This window comes from Talaromyces stipitatus, genomic scaffold (genome assembly GCF_000003125.1).
Source record: "Talaromyces stipitatus ATCC 10500 scf_1105507295491 genomic scaffold, whole genome shotgun sequence".
Classification (NCBI taxonomy): Eukaryota; Fungi; Ascomycota; class Eurotiomycetes; order Eurotiales; family Trichocomaceae; genus Talaromyces; species Talaromyces stipitatus.
This window is the reverse complement of record NW_002990122.1, coordinates 471766-493147: the sequence shown is the minus strand read 5'-3', so window position 1 is coordinate 493147 and position 21382 is coordinate 471766. Positions and strand designations below refer to the sequence as shown.

Here is a 21382-nt window from a genome sequence, read left to right as displayed (position 1 = left end):
ATAGTTTGAGCTTTATATGCCACTGTACGAGCCTGTGGAAATGCTGTTAAGAAGTCGATTTTGTCAATATAATTAAAACCAAGCCTCATTCGTTGTTCAACAAGCTGCCCATAATATCGCTTTAAAACTGCAAAACAGCCAACATCAAGAGGCTGTAAGAGATGTGAAGAATGAGGAGGCATACAGACTGGAATAATCTTATAATCCGTACATGTACGGTCAAATTCTGCAGTCAAATGGCTTCCATGGCCATCAAGAATCAACATACTATATGTTCCCAATGTACGACCACTAGTAAGAGGAATAAAATGGGTTTTAAGCCATTCTAATCCTATCTGATCTGTAGTCCAGCCATTATCGCTAATATTGATTCTCCAATCATCCGGAAGCTCATCAAACCAGCCTAATCATACGTTTTTCTTTACTTTGAAAATCACATATGAAGGCAGAGCCCATCCAGTTGAATTTGTTGCCTCAATTGCAGTCACCCATTCTCGATTTCCAGGCTGTAGAAGCTTTGGCTAAGCATATCGATCGCTTCCAGTAATAACCTTTGTAGTTGCGCAGAGTCCCATAGCAAAGCCCGTCTTATCAAAATTATAGATATCTTCTGGTAAGATGCCGTACTCAGATATTATATCTCGTACGCGGTCAAAATGGCCTTGTATAATCTTTGGATCTTCACATTTGACACGTTCGTAGTTGTATTTTCGTGAGAATTTGGATTTAATCTCTGGGCGACGTTGAACAAGATTATATACCCATTTATCTCCAACCCGTTGATCTCCATGTTGTGAGAGAAGATAATTAGCCATATCTCGTACAAGAAAGTGCCGGGGCGGTAATCCACGTTTAATTAAATCAAGCACCCATTTGACAAGCGAATCCTCCTCAGATTGACTCAATTTATGGTTGTTGGCGCGTGTTATTTGTCGATACGGCACTCCTTTCATTCGATCTTGAAGAGTTGTACGAGCAACCATATAGATTCTTGCAGCTTCACGAATACTGCGAATTCTTCCATTTTTTAAATCGGAAATAGCTAATTCGATCTTTCCCTCATCCTGAGTGGATTTTAGGGGGTCTTTTTTGCGAATTGGTGGCATTTTGACGCGTTGTAATATGGTAAATCAATATAGAGAGTTATTTTCTGGAGAGGTGGCCGGTTCGCTTACATGGCCGGTTCGCTTACCGATTACGTTAGTTAGATATAATAAGCAAATCAATGGATAGTGAACACTGTGGGCGGTTGAAATTTGGCCTGCATGTATCCAGAAATGACTCATGAAATGGTTTCAGCACAAAGTACAACGCTAATTTTAACTATGTGTCACTCACTCATATTCAGCAAACCGGGGGTTGGTAAGGACGTCCTGTCTTTTTGGGTCTAGCGTCCTGACTTAGTCACATACACAAAAATGGGCGCCGTAGCTTCTAAGTGGACGCGTTGTGCTTTCCAGTTTCAACACGAGCGTACTCCGTATATTTGATCATTTGTATACATGTTTGATACAATACAGTACATGATACAAGGAACCAGAGATGCCTCGGTGTTTATCCATACGTAGTTTAGCCGCTCTTGGCGTAAAGAGAGCAATACCCCGACACCGGTTTTGCCTCCGAGTGTATACAGTATTTATTCTTCTGTCTCTCAAGCGAAGCGAGAGAAGACAGCTAGTGCTTAGATCCTTGGATCTAGCCTGACTCTTGAAACTTCGACTCAGCTACGAATTTATCGACTATAAAAATTGAATGCACCGTCGATTGTAGATAATAATTGTCATATATTCAAAGGAATGTATTGAGTTAGACTGTAATAACGGCTAGCCTCTTCCGCATTGTTGAAATCGAGGTGGAAGATTTAGTGTGCACACCACATATAGCTTAGGTCTAATAGAACTAGTCCACAATGATTTATGCACGAATGCCATCACTGGTGCCTGGGTCCTTGTAAAAAAAGAACCGTGCTCCGGTATCCTCAGGGGAGAAGAAATTGGCTGGAGGAGTACGACGATCACCGGTTGGGGGGGGTGGCACAACCACTGAGAAGAAATCCGATGCTGGACACATTTTGGACGACGAGATGAGCAAGAGGAATCAAGAATTTATTTCTCAATGTTTGAAGTATAGACCCAGACCTCAAATTCAAGGCCTCTTGTTGGTCTTATATAGATCACTCAACTTGGTATAGTTATCAATTAAGCTATGTTGTACGTAACCGAATCCTGAATCAACGGTTAGTTAACGTAATTTTGACTACTATCTGTCGGTTGCAAAATTCATTCGTGTCAGTCTTTACACCTATTCTCTTCAAAAATGTCGACACATACACTTATTCCTAATACGTAACTCGGCCACATTGTATGTAATGCAAGACAAATAGCGTATCGGAGCCCTTTAGGCTTGGTGCTGTAAAGAATATGATCACAGGTCACGTGATGACTAGTGATTTGTTGGAAATAAAATCACGTGACTAGCAAAATACAGAAGTCGAACTACGGAACGGTTCGCAAATACCTCAAAAATACCAAATTCCCTTTAAGGGCGTCCTCTTTGGTGAAACGGTATTACGTTTTAGTTCCGACAGTGATTCCGAGACTAATTATAGTCTCAACCCCTGAGTTGTATGTAACTACAGAGAAAGAGAAGAAGTAATACACAGAGATTCAACGCATCGAATCAACTCCTTATCAATACTACAGTAACAAGCAACTGATCATTAATCACTATTACTGAATGATGTTATTCCTCTGAGTCTATACAATCCATTCACCGAATTTCTTAACAGGCGCCTCCAGGCGCAATGAATCTACTACTATTATAGCGGCTTGGTAGTGGAACGAGATGAAGAGAGTGTGTAAAAAGTCTGTACAGTACAGTACTGTACATACATGGGCCGAAATGTGATTTCCAAGCTCAAACCGAGTTTTGGCAGTAAATCGTAAAGCTGCCACATACCCTAGAAGAGCGCACTCTAGCTTTATTTAAGCTTACTGTACTGCGTTCTGGAAGGATACAAATCATATAATATGGAATGACATCGATTCAAAAGTTTCCGCCACGCTGCCTTGAATCCCTTAGGTGGTGACGGGGGATCGCGGGAAGGTGACATGTAAACTCGTTCTTGTTTAGCGGGAACCATTGGCGGCCTACCTAACGGAGAAGAGATATTACCTTGCAGTGGTGGTGGAATTAGCCTGTCCTCTGCCTCGTCTGCAAATGCCATGCCATTGAAAGACAAGAGAAGCCATGTTTTTAATAGACAAGTGGCTCGCTCAAGTACTAATGAGCACAAGCTATTATTACAACCATTCTCATTGGTTTACGTCGAAAATGACAGGTATATTTTTGGATCGTCGCTATTGAGATTGCAAGCACTTGCAGCCTTAGGCACGTTCTCACGTTTTAAGTTACACACTACTATAATAGTAGTACTGTAAACCGATAATTCTCGCTGACTGGCATAGCAACGAATGAAAGATGTAATTTATAAAGGCTCCTGCTGTCCTACACTAGGGATAGATTTGTCAAGTTCTCTCACGTAACCCTAGAGCGGCTCCACCAAGTGCTTCCATTTCACATAGTTATCCAGCAGGCAACATGTAAGAATAAGAGCCTGCCTACCCAGAAAATCCGACACTAAAATGATTCCCATCTTCTCAGAACCAGACGCTATATGTTTAGAACTAAGCCGATGAGAGATTCTTGGTTACTTCGTCCAAAAATAGTGTCTCCTATCATACCTGCAGATTATGATATCGCTTCGGAACCGAAAGAGCGGTAGAAAGGCCGATCAGAAGCGAAACCTTTATCTGAAAAGTGACGGTAGTGCGACGTTGCCGATCTTTGTATTCAAGTCTAGCTAATCCTACACACAAAGGGCCTGCGCTCGGTTGGGGTTAGATAGACTGCCGTAGTATGTAATTGGGGCCTGTAGGAACTTTCATACCTCGGCTTTTTAATCAGCAGACCGCCAGAGCGATATGCAAAACGCACTAACCAAATTAGACGATTTTCAAGGTTTCCTAACTAGGAGCTTATTATAATTCATTTCTAATTAACCTAGCCACTGATCAATATCTGACAAATCAATGTTAAGTTTACATCCAATTTCATGTTGGGTCCAGGTCCATGACTTTATATAGATACAAATCATGGTCCTTAGATAAAGCATAAATACCCACTACAAGAATTCCCTATACTAATTCTTATCTCCACATCAATTACCATTCTCATCATGGGCCTATTCAATAGTGATTATTCTAGACTTCCAACAAACACTAGCGATAAGACTGGAGTTCTTGAGTCTCCTATGGAGACTAGCGATGACCCTTGGAATTCTCCCTTTGGTGAACCGCCTATTAGATCTGCTCTTGAATCTGACGAAGTTCCGGCTTTTGGTAAATTACCTGGAGCTCCTGAGAATTTTACATCTATTCTTAAGTTTGACGGAGTTCCTGCTTTCGGTAAATCACCTGGAGCTCCTGAGAATTTTACATCTGCTCTTGGATCTAACGAAGTTCCGGCTTTTGGTAAATTACCTGGAGCTCCTAAGAATTTTACATCTATTCTTTTTAACGAAGTTCCTGCTTTCGGTAAATCACCTGGAGCTCCTGAGAATTCTACATCTGCTCTTGGATCTAACGAAGTTCCGGCTTTTGGTAAATTACCTGGAGCTCCTAAGAATTTTACATCTATTCTTTTTAACGAAGTTCCTGCTTTCGGTAAATCACCTGGAGCTCCTGAGAATTCTACATCTGCTCTTGGATCTAACGAAGTTCCGGCTTTTGGTAAATTACCTGGAGCTCCTAAGAATTTTACATCTATTCTTTTTAACGAAGTTCCTGCTTTCGGTAAATCACCTGGAGCTCCTGAGAATTCTACATCTGCTCTTGGATCTAACGAAGTTCCGGCTTTTGGTAAATTACCTGGAGCTCCTAAGAATTTTACATCTATTCTTTTTAACGAAGTTCCTGCTTTCGGTAAATCACCTGGAGCTCCTGAGAATTCTACATCTGCTCTTGGATCTAACGAAGTTCCGGCTTTTGGTGAACCATCTAGACCTCCTAAGAAGAATATTCGATCTACTTTTAGATCTCCTAAGACCAGCAATGACTCTAGGCAAAACGACTCTTCTTTTAGTGATCCTCACCATGGCTCTATGATAGTTGAATATTCTCCTTTTGCATCTTGGGGTCCTAGGGGTCCTCTTGGAACTCCTGAGAAGAATTCTAATTGCAACCAAAGTTCCTCCTTTTGTTGTTCCCATCAGTCCAAAGGATATCCCGAATCTGAAGAGGACAAATTGATTGATGGTGCTGATATAACTAGCTAAAAACGCAATAGAGGGAAGTATGGAGGGGGTAGCAAAGCTGAGGATAGTGATTCGTAATACTTTTACAAATGAGAGATCGAACAAGGTAGATTAGAATGAGCAAATTTTATTGTATAACATGGCCACAAGAGCATTCCTATACCATAGTCTTTTCAATCAATAAAAGCTATCTTTAAGGATCTATGCTCTATAGTAGGATAATCTTGGTGCTGACAAAACCATCGTTAGAATCGCTCAAGACGCAAACGCTGCTGTCGGACGTATGCGAAGACTCGAAAAAGAAAGAGGGAGGAGAAGAGGTCAAGGAGATAAAATCAGCGATTCAACGAGGAGGTAGCTTGATCGCTCTCTAAGTCGTATATCAGCACTGATATCTATTATACAGCGTCGAATTTACCATCCTTCCAAAAGAGAAAACCTGCCCCCATTGTTGGGAAGAAAAGATTCGATGCTGTCTTCGCTGCCAACAGCTAGGGCGGCAATTTTCACGAGCATTAAAAACTATATGCGATCAATACATTCAAAGCGGCAACAACAAATGCTCGAGACAACGACCGTGTGCTCAGTGTCAGAAAACAGAGGATGATTGCCATTATAGTTTTCACTCTTTGCCACCATTCCACATACGACAAAGATATCTTGGAAAAGCTAGGAGAAGAGAAAAAAATGTTATGGGAAGATCACGCAACATTTTCTTACCCAGACGAAGAAACCAATTCAGTAAAAATATTATAGGGGACGACACAAAGCAGTCTAGCATTAGTCCGATGTTGAGTTACCTTGCGATTTCGAGAAGTCATCATAACTGCCAGCATAATGATGAGTTCTTCGCATGTGATCGTAACAATTCCATTTGCGCGAAAAAGCCCTCCCAGAAGTAGCTCGACCACATTGCTCAAATAAACACAGAAAGCCTGTGTGGCCATAAGCCCTGTGGGCTTCACGATTGTGGCGTAATAGAGTGCTATTGGTCTTAAATGTGTGCTTGGAACATTGAGGATGCTGACATCGCAACCAATCTGATGCAGCCCTGTAGACTTCACGGCTGTGACGGAATAGACTGGCCTTGGTCCGAGGTGTGAGCTTGGAACATTTAGGATTCTGGCATTGCCACTTGGTTTGACGCAACCTCTCGCCGGCTTCCTGTGGCTCCGTGTTTCCCATATATAGCGGAGCCAGCGGACTTGGGACGTGTCCTTCCTGCTTTCGATTCCGCAGTACCAATTTCCGGAAGTTATCAAAGATTTGTATCTAGCTTGATCATCTAGATATTGTATGATTGATATGTCGTATAGTATCAGGAGTCAAATTTATCAATCAAACAAGGATGTTTTGGGAGTAAAAACCCGTGGTTGGGGATATAAATCATCAGATACCCCTTTTTGGTATTACGGACTTGCGAATCCTCCTACACTTGACCTGAGCAATATGAGTGTTCCTCGCTGTAGATCTCGTAAAAACAGCACCGCAGTGAGGACATTCCCACTTAGTAGCCGCGCCAGATTTTTCTCGCTGATGTCTCATAAAATTGCTGAATGTGGAGAATTCACGGCCGTTGCAGCCGTGGTCCCAGCATTGGGCTTTCGATGGTAATTCGAGCACCCGGACTTGACTCTGACGCTCTGAAGTGCCTGACGTAGAGTTGAGTTCGTATTGGCCTTCAATATTGGGTTCCGCTGGATTGGCATGGGATCTGTGAGTTGAAGATTAGCGAGGTCTCTTTTTTCTTAGCCAATAGCTCTATTGAGGAATACTAACGAAACAAATGTCGTTTGTGGAAGCCCGGAGCTTGGTTGATTGAACCAATATGTGCTTGAATTTGATCACTCAGTTAGTCTACACCTCTCACAGAAATGTTCATGTAGGAAATGAAACTCACTTAGGATCAAACGCCTGGGATGGCAGCGCTTGCATTCGCTGTCGCACCTCTATCGAGTAAGATAAAGAAGCGTTTCCTATACGAGGCAAGAGAGACTTCTGTAATCTTTGGCGATGCCATCCCTTTGATATACTGGATCCGTATCGCAGATATCGTCTTTGTGCCTCTTGGAAAGGAAACGTTTTCGCGTTGTCTGCCTGTGACGGAGCGTTACTCGCAGTACTGGAGAGGTCTAAATTGTAAGCCATATCTGGAGTAATCAGGACGATTTCAGACCACCTGACCAAAAGAAGAGAAAAAAGAAGAAAAAGAGGTTTTGTTGCAAACTTCTTGCCTTGCTTTGTTCGCCTGATGTCTGGGCGAGTTTGGCTGGCCAGACTTTGGCATCAGCCGCTGGTCTGATCATGACCCCGAGCCTTGCAGGTTTTCCTACGCTGATTTGGCGCTCCAGAACTGGGATAAATCAAATTCTACAGATGGCCAAGCGGAGACTGACACAAGACAGACAGGGGGGGGTCACCGGTTTAGATAAATTAAGCATATCGTTCGATGAAAAGGGGTCAAGAGAAGGCTCTTCTGAGTTTACAACGAAATTTCGAGATAATTCTCCACTTCTCAGGACGGGTGTAAGACTAGATCAAATTCTCGCCTTGATGACCTTCCAAGTCACCTGCTGGTTGACCAACCAGCATCGGTTGTGACACGCCCCTTGTCCATCTACTAAATTCTGCATAAGGCTAGCGAAGGGATTTACTGGACTATTTGTAAATGGTCTGCTTACCCTTTTCTTGCCGGTGACAGGTATCTCGGTTGTATTCACTCGTATCGGGGCCAACCAAACAACGCCACAAGTAGCAGCAGTTAGGTCCTGTATCTCTACACCCAGTGCTACATAGGATTACAATACAGATATACTCACTTCTGATGGGGATTATACTACGGCTAGATCAGCCTTAATTGGGCAGAAAGCTCCTTTGCAGCTAGTTGTGGTTCTTACAGACGTTTAGTACTATTCTAGATCAACCAACCATGATTGATTGCTTGAATCGTTACAAATAGGAAGTGACCGAATATTGCCTGCAAATCATCGGGATAAGGTCGGATAATCAGGTTATCAAGGGAGTCAATTTGGGCTTGGCGGTCTGGATATGATATATCCGGGTAAGTTGACGGTGCGCGTCATCTCGCGGGATTACGTGAGGTTTGATACCTAGTGGTTCTTTTGGGTGTGGGTTGTAACTCAGCATGTAACTAGGGAGTGGATAACTAAACCTAGCTCCCTAGATTCCCATATTCCCATGTTCACGTCTATCATTGAATAAAAGACTTGAAGAATACGAGTATCCTAGTTTCGGTATTCATCACAGTTTGACAGACCATTACAAGTCTATTACTAGTTTCAGGTACGAACAAGGTTGACTTGTTTACCCCTGATGCACCCAGGGGCTACCTGCTTTGAACATAACCTTCAAGTGATCGGAGAGCGGAACGTATAAAGATGAGATAGTCCTACTATGGTTGGGGCCGGTAATTTTGTTAGCACGATTTTTTTACAGGGGTTGAAATCCAATGAATTCTGCCAGTCATATCTGATTACTAATCTAATATTTTGTATGACCACCTCGAGCATCTATTACAGCTTGGCATCTAGCGTGCATAGAGTCAATGAGCTCCTTCAAAAACTACTCAGGCAGTGCATCCCAAGCAGCTCGTACAACCTCACGGAGTCGATCATAAGAAAGTTGCTCATCATCTGGATATTGTTCTTGAATCCAATCCTTCATCCAATTCCATACTGCTTCAATTGGATTGAGATCAGATGAGAATGCTGGCCAAAAAATTGGATATTGTTTGGTTCTACACGGTCCCCGACACGAAGCGGAGATTGGTGTAAGGCTAGTCCAACGAGCCTACAAGGGTGAGCTGACCAATATGATAGAATAATTTCCAATTGATAACTGATCTCTAGAACTATCTAATGGGCGAACGTAGGGTATATATATACCCGAAGGTTCAATCCCAAATAGGCAGTGTATCTAACAACATGATGGGTTGCATACACGGAGGATAAAGATTGAAGCTATTCCGGGATCATAAGCCAAATGTGATCCGGTGCTCCGAGCTGTCCGTAACATAGGTATGCTGCATGAGGATCATGCATATAGACAGGTATGCTGCATAAGAATATTGCATGCGTACAGACAGATATATCCCACGAGAATGAAGCTCTTCGAGAGTCTCCTTACTCGCATGGCCAGGTGCCCCATCCTGCATAAATTGAAGCCAGATATCGTCTCGTAATAAGCGAATATAGCCATCAATAATTGGTATAACCCGTTGACAATATCTCTCCGAGTTAATAGTTCCCCATTCCTTCTCCCAGAATAAACACGGACCCTTGTTATTCCCATGAAAAGTAGCCCAGAACATCCATCCACGTTTCCGTGTAGGAGAGGATCGTATGCAAGTCTCTTCTAACTCTTCACCAGCCTTTCTAGTTACCCAGATTCTCGTATGAAATCCTGAAGTAACCTATGTTTCATCAGACCAAAGGATACGATTCCATTGTTCAGTCGTCCAATTCAAATGCTCTAGGGCCCAGGCAAGACGTACTTGTTTATGTTTATCTGATAGAGGAGGTTTATTAAGAGCCTTGCATCGTGAATAACCTCGTTTTTTAAGAGCTCGAGCCAGGGCGTGCTTTCCAATAGATAGGTTAAGCTCTTGTATAACCTTATAATAAGGCATACGTTGCGTACGCTTCGAAGAAGTAATCCATTCGATAATATGATCAACTTCAGCCTCGGAGAGCTTCGGAGGGTTGCCACGGGCCTTTTTAGGGGTTGCTTGCTGGCTTTGGCACGTATATTGGACTTGGCGATAGCTAATTTGAAGCTGCTGAGAGATTTGAAGATATGTAAATCCAGCATCTCGAAGGGTTAATACTCGGATCCGTTCATCCCTATTCAGCCGTGCTGAATTCTGCCTGGGATCAGATGGCTCGAGAGCTCCTGCGCTTGTTGCCCTAGGGGGGCTGGTAGGCTCGGGGGTGGCCATATTGATCGTCAAATGTCATATATCTAGGCTTGAAAGGCTGAAAGCAGACGGATGGTCAATATTCTATTTAAAAGGCGGTGAGCCCCGGAGCCTGACCGCCTAAAAATCGTACTAACAAAATTACCGGCCCCAACCGTAGTATAGTTCCAGTGTTGTCCGAGTGTCAGTGTCATTCTTTTACTCCTTGAGCATTTCCGTTTTTTTGAGTACATGTAATTTTGTGTACGTTGGCAAAGTACTTTGACCTTGAGAAAACTGATGTTTTGCGTGATTTTTTTTGGCAAATTGCTGACTGTTGCTCCTATTCTTCCTGCTTCCTTTCTCTCATTCCTTTCCAGTTTGGATTCATGATGCTGTGGATCAGCCCGCCTTTGTTTCTGCACAATATTAAACTCTCTATTGATACAATGGCCATGCCTTACCCATTGGATTTATTGTCTAGTCAGGGTCCTGAAAGTTCCATTTGGTGCGCTCCCCTGTTTTCCCATATGAAGATGTTTTCCCTGCACCTACAATCTCTATCCTGGACTGCACCGCCCGAACAACAGAAAAGTGACGACATTAACGTAAATTACAACTCCATCTCGTTCTCTCTTCCTATCTCCCACGAATTCTACGCGTCGTTGAATATTTCTGCTCAGCTGCAGGGAATGTTTTCGCTTGCCAATTCCAACGAGATGCCACTTACACACGATGCGGAGCTCACCTGCTACCGTCGAAATTTGTTTTTAAAATCACCGGATTCGTGACTGTGCGTCGAAGTATGTATATCGAGACCGAACACGGAGACCTCATGTCCATCGAATTGACCGTGTCTGCTACCGAATCTGTTAAGGGAAATTCTGTTAAGATTACTCACGTAGCTGAAAAAATACCAGCGGCCGCCTCAGCAGACGACTGTACTGTGGCTCCTGCACCCAAAGAAAAAGCTAAAAAGGAGCCTCCGTCAATACTTTTGGATACCGTGGCTGGACAGGACATGGAGGAAGCGCCTTCAATTCCGGACAGCTACCGCCAATAATGGCCGCCGCAAGGAGCTTCAGCAGCACTTTTTTATTTATATCAAGGCTGTCACAACACTTAAAACAGATACCACGCTCAAGAATAGTCATTGTCCGTGACCGTGGCCCGGGTAAATCTAAGTCTGGTAGGGGCATCCTGCTCAGCAGCCGAATAACTCATCTAGACGTAGAAAGCGGACCAGAGTGGAGAGCTAGATGATCGCACCATCGAAGTGTATAAGAGAGGTTGACGATATGATATTGCAATTATTCCATTATGAAAGCTTTGTCTCCTCGACATCTATTTCAATGTCACGTAGAATACTTTTAGCTCGGTCTAAAAACTTTTGTCCGTCTCTGTCTTTCGGAATACGGCGCAACTCTAAATGGCGTGTTTTAGCCCAGTCATGAAACTCGGTAAATAAGCATACACTATAAACCTCTGCTTAATATCTGTAACATTGCTAAACCCCCAGAGCTGAGATAGTGGATCCCTCTCGGTAAATTCGTCCTTCATATCCATGGTCACATATGCTGCTGTCACGGCTGTCAAATCTGAGCCATCAACAGCAAGGTCGGCATGACTTAACCCTAGTGGTACGTAGCTGTCGACATAGTCTCTGACGCCTTTCTCCCTCAATATTTTCCCGCAAGAAGCTGACATAATCATTTACTCTGTTCAGCATTGACCACCGATTTGGGATCGTCAATTCTGACAATCTATGCTATAATAAGTGAAACATCTTTCCGCTGGGGTAGGGATACCGACATTCAGGGTCTGACTCATGTCTGTTGCCAGTATGATAAGAAATCTGTATTTGAGAGATGAATAGAAAATGTCTATTTATAACAGTTGGATAGAACGCGAAGGCTGTGACGGCGTCCTGAGGGAACCGACACATGCGGGATAGTTATATGGGGGATTGGGCGTAGCAAGTTAGCCTTCTTCTTCTTCCTTTTCTCATGCTTGATATTTTCAGTAGACACACACCTCTGTACACAGTGCTAGGTAGTTCGAATACATGAGATTGGCACCGTCACACCAGTCGGTTAATCAAGAGTTCTTTTATGACTTCAACTAGGCGCGCACCCGGCAAGGTTTTGACGAGGCACAGTGGCGACCAGCCTTGGATGAGATAGTAGCGACAGGTCGATTATCTTGTGATTACACTGTGTCAAGAGGCGAAGCGATGCCTATAATTGGTGACGTTTTCGTTGCAAAGAATATGGAACAGTTTGGGTACTGTCGGATTAGTCGGTTTATTCCAGGCCAATCCTGAAGAGTGTTTTACTAGGATCAAAGAAAAGAAATGACTAGCAAGATTGTATGTATTGAGTTCTCTGTCTGTGGAATATATCAGGTTCAACACCGGGTCTTTTATAGACACTTTTGAAGTGCGCAACAGCACGATGAACGTTGAGAGGCCGCGACGATGGTGGGGTCAATTATATACAGGATTATGTATTATTCATATAATTCATGTTTCACAATATACATTTGGTTCGAGAAACCGTATCAGGATGTACTACGATTGACCCCGGTGATTTCCCTAGTACGTCTTTTATCTTTCAGTCATACAGCGGTCATATAAATAGTGTTGTATAGTTCCAGTCAATAACTTGCTACTGATTTTCTTAATAATATAGATTTTAACCTTTTAGGACTGGTTCTAGGCAGATGATGACCGGGTTTAAAGCTTTCCTGAGACTTGGGGGCAAGCTTTTCTAGAGAAGTAGTAATGTGACAACTTTGTGATCTATCTTTGTAATATATTATATCGATACTTTCTGGGCTGTAAGTGCTGGATCTTCATACCTAGTTATTTATAGGGTAGGGAGATGTCTGGTGTATTTCCGGTTGGACCTCTGTCTTGGCTGTCGATTTATATGCTTTCAAACTCGCAGCTAGATCCTAGACTTCTTCATATCTCCATGCTTAGTTTTCTCGTCGTACAGCTACTTAATGATATTGGCTTGAGCACCTTCACACTATCCTCAAAATCAGTTTCTCACACCTGCTTGACCGTAGGATTCACATAAATCAAATATCTTCTCTCCACAGCGCCTCATCACTGGGATTATTACCCACAACCCCAGAACTATCCCTTTCACTTGTTCTACCCCCATAAAAATCTGATGGTTGATTTCCCTCGTGACGAAAGCGATTGAAATTTTCCATTTTACGATCTTCCGTCAAAGTGCCGTAGCGTCCATCCTCAGATAAGGCTTTTCGTTTATTTCTCATCCCGCTGAATAATCCCTTTAGAGCTGGCAGTGAGAGCGCAATGATTGCCGTGCTAACCTCGGTATCGGACCAAACCATGACCACGGAGAAATACCATGTTGCATCCGAGTCTTCGATAGCGGGAATCATGGCTAGAATACGGCATATCGACGTGCTAGCAATAATGTCAGTCTTTGTTCAGACTGCGATGAGGAAAAGGGAAAAATCACATCACAGCACTATGAAGTTAGCTAAATCCACAATGATAAAGGCAGACACTACTCACAAAATGCCAAAGCACATAACGGAAGCCAGGGCAACTTTTCTCGTTAAATTCGCCTGAATTGTAAAAATAATATAAATGGGAAGCAACAATATTAGCGAATCACAAATAATGGTCATGCTAGCTGTGGAATAGAACACAGCTTTTGATCCAATGCATTTCCCCTTTGTAGCTCCCCAAAGAGCCGATAGGGGTATACATTGGAGAGCAATAATCAATGTTTGAGTGATGAAAATGGAAGTCACAAAGGCGATGGATAGTTTCAAAATGAGGCTATAAGGTCCTGTCCTCGGGTTTAGGCGTTGGTAAAAGGCGATTCCGGATAAACGACATAGCCATAAAGCTAGCATGTATGCTAATTGCGCGGAGACCAGCCATTTGTATAAGTAGGGGACATCTGAGGCACTCAGGGATGCGATGTGCAGACCGGCGCCATAACGGAGGACTTGAAATGTGAGTGCCATGATAGCTATATTTATCAACTGTGGTAATTAGTTCTCCTTGTTTTCTATAAGTCGTCAGGGGACAGGTACCATAGCCACACATATCAGTCCATCATCATAGCCAAAACTTCTGATGATCTTGCAGCGAGCATATACGCGAACCAGGACTACTATGCCTGAGAGGACTGTTACAACTGAGATTCCGATCCGTGCCTGCGGTCGCCGATCCTGAGCCAGATACTCAGGGCTCAATCGAGAAGCCATGGTATCATTAAACAGGGAATTTCTATCCCAACGAAAGAAGTACAAGAGAAGAAAAGCAGACGAGACAATCTATTTATTATGCAGGCACAAATACCCCAGAGGCGGTCACATCCCGTTGATCGTTACATACTACATAGTACATGGTTTGGTCGTAATATTATTGATTGACAGGGGATTGCGCCACAGACGAATCTGGCCAGAGAAAATTAGGGACGCGATCTTATGTGTGATCCTGGCTAGGTATCAGGATATTGTGATCACCAAGGACCATCTTCAATTAAAGCTCTACACCCTCATTCTACCATAGTACATTAACTAGAGTCTAAATCACGCTTTAATCATGTATTTGTTGACGCCGTTACAAATTATGGACCCATGGGGCTTACCTCTAGGAGAGGCCGAAGGGCCTCTATTTCATAGCTCTTCTATAGCTCCGTCTAGCGCATCTGTTACTCCTGAAGAGGCGAAAATAAACTTGCTAGAGATAGTACGCAAGATACCCCGCTATCAATATGCTAAATACGAGCCTCTTGAGATGGCTAACCTTTTCTTGGAACGGTACAATTACCACCTGAGGCAGAAATTAGGAGCTCGTACAGCTTCTTCTCTCTATTTACCTCTGATGAATGGTTAAATTATTGTCCTCAAATACCAATCAGTACGCAAAAGCTAAGAATGCAGGAAAGTTCGGACGAGATTTGCATGAAAACAACTACTTCTGAGATCGAGATCATTCTTGCTATTCTGATCTGCACCCCTGATCCATGGCTATTTGATGTTTCCCTGCTCTCTATAGATCGGCAGTTATTGCCATGAGAATTTGTATCAAGGAATATCTAGATATTTGCCTCTTCCATCATAACATAGATTAGCAACTATGGAGGAGAACACAGATCTCAGGGGACGTGTGGTTTCTTCGCTTGCTGCCTTATACGACGACCAAGTCTCCTAGCATGGGTTCCATTTAGGACTCAAAGGAATGTGAAACCGGTGAGATAGCCCTTAGTGGTCTGGCCCATATTGCAATGAGAGAAAAAAGACGGAGTAGCGGAAAAGTGACGCAGCAGTGGAAAGAAGACAACGGGGGGAACAATTACGAAGCCCTACATGAAGCTAATTCTGGAAAGGCATAGCCTAATGAGCGAATTTATGCGGTCATGTGTGATTACATCCGTTCTCTCCTTGGAGCAAATGATACAGTGGAGATCGTTCGCGGAGAACCTTATTGGTAAATTGCATCTGAGACCTAGATTCACCCGTGGCCTACTATGTATTGCTAGGATTGTATGGATACTATCCGATAAAGCAGTTTGCTTGATATGACATGTGCGGGGAGACGTTCCATCTTGGCTGTACGAAAAATCGCATACTACGATTGACCCTGGTGACTTTGATGGTACGTTTTTTATTCTAAAGCAATACCAACCCCGTAATTCACGCTAGAGTAAATAGGAGACCATGTAACGTAATTGGTTAAAATAATACAACCATTATATAACTTCTGTATGACTGAAAGATAAACGTACTATGAAAACGACCAGGGTAAACTGTAGTGCATAGTACGCTCGGTTGAATTCCTCTTGATTAGAAGGGATTAGAAGGAACACTACGCCTAAAACAGGTGTAGCTGCGCAAAGACATGGTACTTTTTATGCTATCGGATATGTTTTGAGGTGGCCAAATAAAAATGATGATGTATTTGTCCTACGGATCCTACGGACCTTTTTCCGCGAACGGTGGGAACTCATAATTGAGAGCGATGATATCCCTGTCACGTAGCGCTATTCTATGAAACACCCCGTATCAGAGAACTTGAGAGCAGTCTGATCGTCCATAGTTGCAATTTCCAATGATACGCTGTATCTGTCCCATAGCGTCAGGGCCTAGTTGCATAATGCAGCATGCTTGAGAATTGTAAATGAATCATAGTCTGAAATAGGGGTTCATCGTCCGATTCTTACGTTTCGTTCCTAACGTTCCCAGATTGTTAGTAAGGTCGAGATAGCATCCTAAGCCATCTATTCCTCTAAGAAGATTAGTGTATTACAAATTTTCCGTGCCACGTAAACTTTGACAATACACAGGACTGTAATTTATTAGCCGATCCAATAAGACAACAACGACAATGACTAATAGGATAAGCTGTAGACTATTTGTACTATGTATATTACTAGCGTGTGAAAACGATTTGCTCCGTAGTGTCGCGTCGACAGGCCCACTTCACATGACAAATCCTAAGCTTGGTGGGGTCAGACAGCTGTCTCCAGTCCGGGAAGACTCCAGGACTCGATGTATTAGACCTTGGAGTTGAAAAGAGACTTTCTGGACAAAAAACAGCTTTATACAGTCTGTGGTGCAATCCAACCTCATTTTACTAGATTATAGCGCATTTGAATAAGTACTGTTGCTCTATGTCACCCGTCGAAGTTTGTCAAGAGCGTGACGATTTCCTCTTCAAGATTAGTGCAGTGTGATCATTTCCTCAACGGGCTAGTGTCAAAATCCACGTAAACGAGACGACTGGCGCTCTCTGATTGGTGTTACCACCTACATAGATCGCAAATCTAATGAGGGCAGCTGATCCAACAAGCTGGCTAAGCCGGAATCCCTATTAGTTATTGTGACTGACTCTATGTGGTTATCCTCCGTGCACGAGTACGCATGGGTAACTATATTCCATTCCGCGGCTAACTAGATAAGCTCACTCCAGGCATTATGTGATTGTGACTCATGTGCATTATTAACTTTACATATTGAATGTAACAACGTTACGTAGGGTATGTATAGTTACATTCGAGAGGGATCACAGAAGGGTAAGCACACAAAATAGAGTATGGATGTCAATGTACTGAAACCTATTTCTTCTGTTTTCACAGCGTGCATCCTATATAAGAGACATTCATGTTGTTTCCCAGTAATACGTTATTACCATAGCCAGCTGAAGTATCCACACTTCAGCCACTGTCTGTTCTAGCCCCAAACCCTAGGATGTTTGTTAGGCATGTTGTTGCTTTGGACGCCTTCGCAGCCGACACGGCCAATTATACGGAACGGCAGTGAAATGCGTCTCGAACGTCCATTCTGTTTCTGGATCAACCTGCTCAATGTCGTAATCACGCAGCAATGTTGCAGCGACTTTGGAAATTTCGAAATGAGCCAGATGTCGGCCTGGACACTTTCTGGAGCCTGCTCCCCACTGTTGAAGTCAGATTAAACTATCGGTTGTCTTGGAGAGAAGCAGCTTACATGCAATAAATAATGATTCATCTGGGCTGCGCGCTCTGAATCAAGCCAGCGCTCTGGATTGAATTCGTTGCAGTCTTCACCGAATAGAGCTGGGTTGCGGTGGAAGACCCAAGGATTTACGCTCAATATTACCTACAAAAGTCAGCAAACCATAGGTGTGAATATCTGATGAGAGCTTTGTTACCCCTTCCGTGAAATGATGGCCATCAATGGACAAACCCCCTGCTGGGACAACCCGAGAAAGTCCAGTTCCAGTTGCGCTGTGATATCGATAAGATTCTTTAATCTAAAATGGCTAGTGAGTTGACGCTCTTCCAAATAAGGTTGAGGGAAATGATGCCCTACACAAGCTTGAAGATACGACAGCTTTGAAGCATCCTCAAACGAAACAACAGACTCATAAGGTCCACGACCAAGAACAGCCTCAATTTCATCTCGAACTTTCTTCAAATATTTCGAATTGCGTAGAAGATAATAGAACAACGCCTGTAGCGTCGCGCTAGTAGTATCTGCTCCGGCACCAATATTGGCAACGGCAGCCCCAAACACTTCTGACTCCTCCATGAGATCTGGATATTTGCGACGAGCACTTAGCCATTGCTCCATCATATCATTTCTTACCTCGGGATTGTGTTTCCGTGCATCAATAGCAGCTAAGCAGGTATCAAAAATATGAGATGAAGGTTGCAGTCCAATACGACTGAGGAACGGATGGCCCAAAGTCAGATTGTGTAACCAGACATAATGCCCCATGATGGCAAGATAGAGTGCCAAAGCACGAGTATTTGCGATTGCATTTCGAATATCAGTGCCTGTCTCCACGAATCCAAAAGCTTTAGAGAAAGTGACTTCTCCAACGACGTCGAAGGCGAAAAAATTGAACCAGCGGTCAAGTTCAATTGGCGAGTTTGAAGTTGATAAGCGGTCGAATTGTGACTCTAATTCTTCTAGAATTGCGTCTACATAGCGCTCTGATCCATTTATTTTGGATGCTGCGTAGCCAGTTGCGACATTTCGGGATTTTTGAAGATGGCGTCCGTGGTTCAGCTCAGACATTAGGTTGATGTGGTTAAAGTCTGGAAAACAAAAGACTCCATACCAGCGGCCCTGTCGAAACTACTTAGCTGGAGTGCAAATTGAAGACTAGGGATGACATATCATACCTTATCAAGGTCTGCACATAGTATTAATTCCACCGCATCTGGATGAGAAACACTGACTTCATTTATGCCAACACGGACCAAACTTCCTACAGAAATTGAGAAGTATGATTATGATTATCCTTCAAGGCAGAGAGACAACGCTAAACATACCCATCTTTTTATGTAGTTTAATCATCTCTTCCTCCGTATGTCCCTTGATTAGATGATAAACCTGCCAAAGCGTAGAAAAAGACGCCAGTAAAGGTCCTGGTATGTCGCTAATTGGCGAGACATAGCGCCTTTTCAAGATGATGACCAGTATGGTGATTGCGGCGGTTATTGCCCATGTCGAAATGGGTATATTGAGCAGCAGGTTCAGAAGCATGTCGCGTATCTTGATTCAAAGATTTTTGGGTTTCTGGTCGAGGGACCAAGTGTAGTGTCGGTGTAGCAATCCTACTTATCTCAGTGCCGGAATGGGATATAGTTTATCCGTGCGCTATAGACCTCACCATCCCCGCATCCCTAGTTCTTTGGATTAGTCGCAATATTAGGAATTCAGTATTACTGCTCAGTCAGCTTGTTGGATTAGCTGTCCTTATTCAATCTTGCGACCTAACGAAGCTAACAGTTGTGTCTTGAACGTTTCTTTCATGTCATTGTAGTTACACTCTGTGGAGATGGATGAGCACAATCTCTGTGTATTGCTCTATCTAACAGGTGTGTGTTGGGAAGGAATAATCTCGCGAAGAATCTCGCGAAGAATCTCGCACGCTAGGGAGATTATTCCTCTTCCCAATGGCGCTAGACTACATGCGGTAGGTATGCGGCGCTGTGTTAGGCTAACCTTTTAGTGCAATTATTCCACATTGAGCTGGCGTAAAGTCGAGCAGCTCACAGCGACTTATTCATGTCAAAGACGAACGTCTCCCCACCCAAGAAAGCGCTGAGAGTCTAGACACTATACTGTTATTGGTTCTTTCTAAGAAATCTTCTAATCAATTGGTAAATCGGATTTGCTGTTATGCGCTCACAATACTGAAAGGACGATACCGTTCTATTAACACGATTATCCTGCCTCCTAGCAAGATAAATTATCATACCTTCTAAAATGGTAACAGGTAGGTTGATATCATCGATTGGATCTCTCAAAATCTGCAATGCAAACTCACTGGCATTATTGCCGTTCTTGGAAAGAGGAGACTGTAAGTATGGCCAGTATAAGACCAAGGCCTTCATCAGTATATAGCTGGGAGCGAGCGAAGCAACATACTTGGCAGGAGGCTCTTACCATTTTGTTGGAGAAAACAGATATGGTAGAGTGTGCAAGACGATTAACTTCTGACGTCCACGCGATTCTGCAAACTATTAGAAGTATGCTATTGTAGGGCAGGTCAGCGCTAACTGCTTGAAGATACACTATCTTTTTGTTAGACCGTGGCAATGTCGAAGCCCAATCTCCCGAGTTACGTCTGGAAAATTCCATGATTCAGGTGAACTCTTCGCCCGCAACAAGGATTATCATACAGAGTTAGCTACTCCTCGGTGGAAGTCGCGTCTACGGCTGCAGCATATGAAGTTCTAAAACAACCAGAGGCAAACACCAATCTTTTATCAGTGTTTCTGTGTTTCTTCAATGATTCTATTCTTCCCTTGGATTTACTTTCCCGCGGAACGACACCTTGCAAACGCTGGAACGACAGTGGCGTCTTACCGGAAGATATCTAATTTTGATGAGACGGGCTTTGCTATGGGACTCTGTGCATCTGCAAAGGTTATTACGAGAAGCGATCGATATGCTCGGCCAAAGCTTTTACAGCCTGGAAATCGAGTATGGGTGACTGCAATCGAGGCAACTAATTCAACTAGCTGGGCTCTGGTTTCGCACGTTATCTTCAAGGTGAAGTAATACACTCGATTAGGCCTGTTTGAGGATCTTCCAAGCGATTGGAGAACCAATATTAGTGAGAATGGATGGGCCACAGGTAAAATTGGATTAGAATGGCATGGAAGTCATTTAACTCCTGAATTTGATCGTACATGTACTGAGAATAAGATTATTCCAGTCTGTATGCCTCCTCATTCCTCACATCTTCCACAGCCTCTTGGTGTTGGCTGTTTTGCTGTTTTAAAGCGCCATTCAGCTTGTTGAGCAGCGAATAAGGCTGGATTCAATCATATTGATAACATCGACTTCCTTACTGCATTACCTGGCATACAAAGCTCAAACTATCCGGAATAGCTTTGCAGCAACTGGATTAGTGCCATTTAATCCAGATCGAGTTCTTCAACAACTTGATATTCGATTAAAGACACCAACACCTCCTCCAAGTCGATCAAGCAATACACAATCATTCTGCTTACAAATCCCTCAAAATCCACGTCAATTCAAGCGCTAAGTGACTACAATTAAGAAGCGACTGAGCCGGCGTACGAGGAGTCCATCTTAGGCTACTGAACCAATTATGCAGATATCAAAGGCCTATGAAATGACTGTGAATGGTCTTT

The 21382-nt window shown here is 43.2% G+C and overlaps 6 protein-coding genes across 7 annotated transcripts, besides 7 other annotated features; 1 reads left to right on the top strand and 5 right to left on the bottom strand.

Moving 5' to 3' along the window:
• Positions 1 to 1061: part of a mobile genetic element that runs on past the window's edge.
• Positions 408 to 1106, bottom strand: TSTA_109130 (uncharacterized protein; the record flags this gene model as incomplete). Its single annotated transcript, XM_002488445.1, has 2 exons — positions 408 to 521; positions 552 to 1106. 2 exons carry the CDS (start codon positions 1104 to 1106, stop codon positions 408 to 410), a joined length of 669 nt encoding a protein of 222 aa, XP_002488490.1.
• Positions 1107 to 4237: 3131 nt separating this feature from the next.
• On the top strand, positions 4238 to 5309 carry TSTA_109120 (uncharacterized protein; the record flags this gene model as incomplete). The annotated part of the gene is made up of 2 exons (XM_002488444.1): positions 4238 to 5204; positions 5248 to 5309. 2 exons carry the CDS (start codon positions 4238 to 4240, stop codon positions 5307 to 5309), a joined length of 1029 nt encoding a protein of 342 aa, XP_002488489.1.
• Positions 5310 to 5728: 419 nt separating this feature from the next.
• TSTA_109110 (uncharacterized protein) lies at positions 5729 to 7462 on the bottom strand (the record flags this gene model as incomplete). The annotated part of the gene is made up of 4 exons (XM_002488443.1): positions 5729 to 5836; positions 6115 to 6599; positions 6748 to 7028; positions 7215 to 7462. The coding sequence occupies 4 exons, from the start codon at positions 7460 to 7462 to the stop codon at positions 5729 to 5731; spliced, it is 1122 nt and encodes a 373-aa protein (XP_002488488.1).
• Positions 7463 to 8818: 1356 nt separating this feature from the next.
• Positions 8819 to 9049: a mobile genetic element.
• Positions 8951 to 9055: a mobile genetic element.
• Positions 9056 to 9305: 250 nt separating this feature from the next.
• TSTA_109100 (uncharacterized protein) lies at positions 9306 to 10296 on the bottom strand (the record flags this gene model as incomplete). Its single annotated transcript, XM_002488442.1, has 2 exons — positions 9828 to 10296; positions 9306 to 9746 (listed from the first exon to the last, which is right to left on the bottom strand). The coding sequence occupies exons 1-2, from the start codon at positions 10269 to 10271 to the stop codon at positions 9306 to 9308; spliced, it is 885 nt and encodes a 294-aa protein (XP_002488487.1). The 5' UTR covers positions 10272 to 10296.
• Positions 9396 to 10172: a mobile genetic element.
• Positions 9423 to 10187: a mobile genetic element.
• Positions 10297 to 13097: 2801 nt separating the features above from the next.
• Positions 13098 to 14486, bottom strand: TSTA_109090 (uncharacterized protein; the record flags this gene model as incomplete). Its single annotated transcript, XM_002488441.1, has 3 exons — positions 13098 to 13671; positions 13783 to 14261; positions 14313 to 14486. 3 exons carry the CDS (start codon positions 14484 to 14486, stop codon positions 13314 to 13316), a joined length of 1011 nt encoding a protein of 336 aa, XP_002488486.1. The 3' UTR covers positions 13098 to 13313.
• A 2716-nt stretch (positions 14487 to 17202) lies between these two features.
• On the bottom strand, positions 17203 to 19358 carry TSTA_109080 (cytochrome P450, putative; the record flags this gene model as incomplete). 2 transcript variants are annotated; one of them, XM_002488440.1, is made up of 6 exons in its annotated part: positions 17203 to 17682; positions 17733 to 17864; positions 17917 to 18018; positions 18080 to 18839; positions 18896 to 18981; positions 19046 to 19358. In XM_002488440.1, 4 exons carry the CDS (start codon positions 19257 to 19259, stop codon positions 18014 to 18016), a joined length of 1065 nt encoding a protein of 354 aa, XP_002488485.1. In that variant the 3' UTR covers positions 17203 to 17682; positions 17733 to 17864; positions 17917 to 18013. The 2 variants fall into 2 exon arrangements, with proteins under 2 accessions (XP_002488485.1, XP_002488484.1); XM_002488439.1 differs by having other exon boundaries at positions 17222 to 17682; positions 18078 to 18839; positions 19046 to 19259.
• A 1236-nt stretch (positions 19359 to 20594) lies between these two features.
• Positions 20595 to 21086: a mobile genetic element.
• Positions 21079 to 21315: a mobile genetic element.
• Positions 21316 to 21382: the final 67 nt, after the last annotated feature.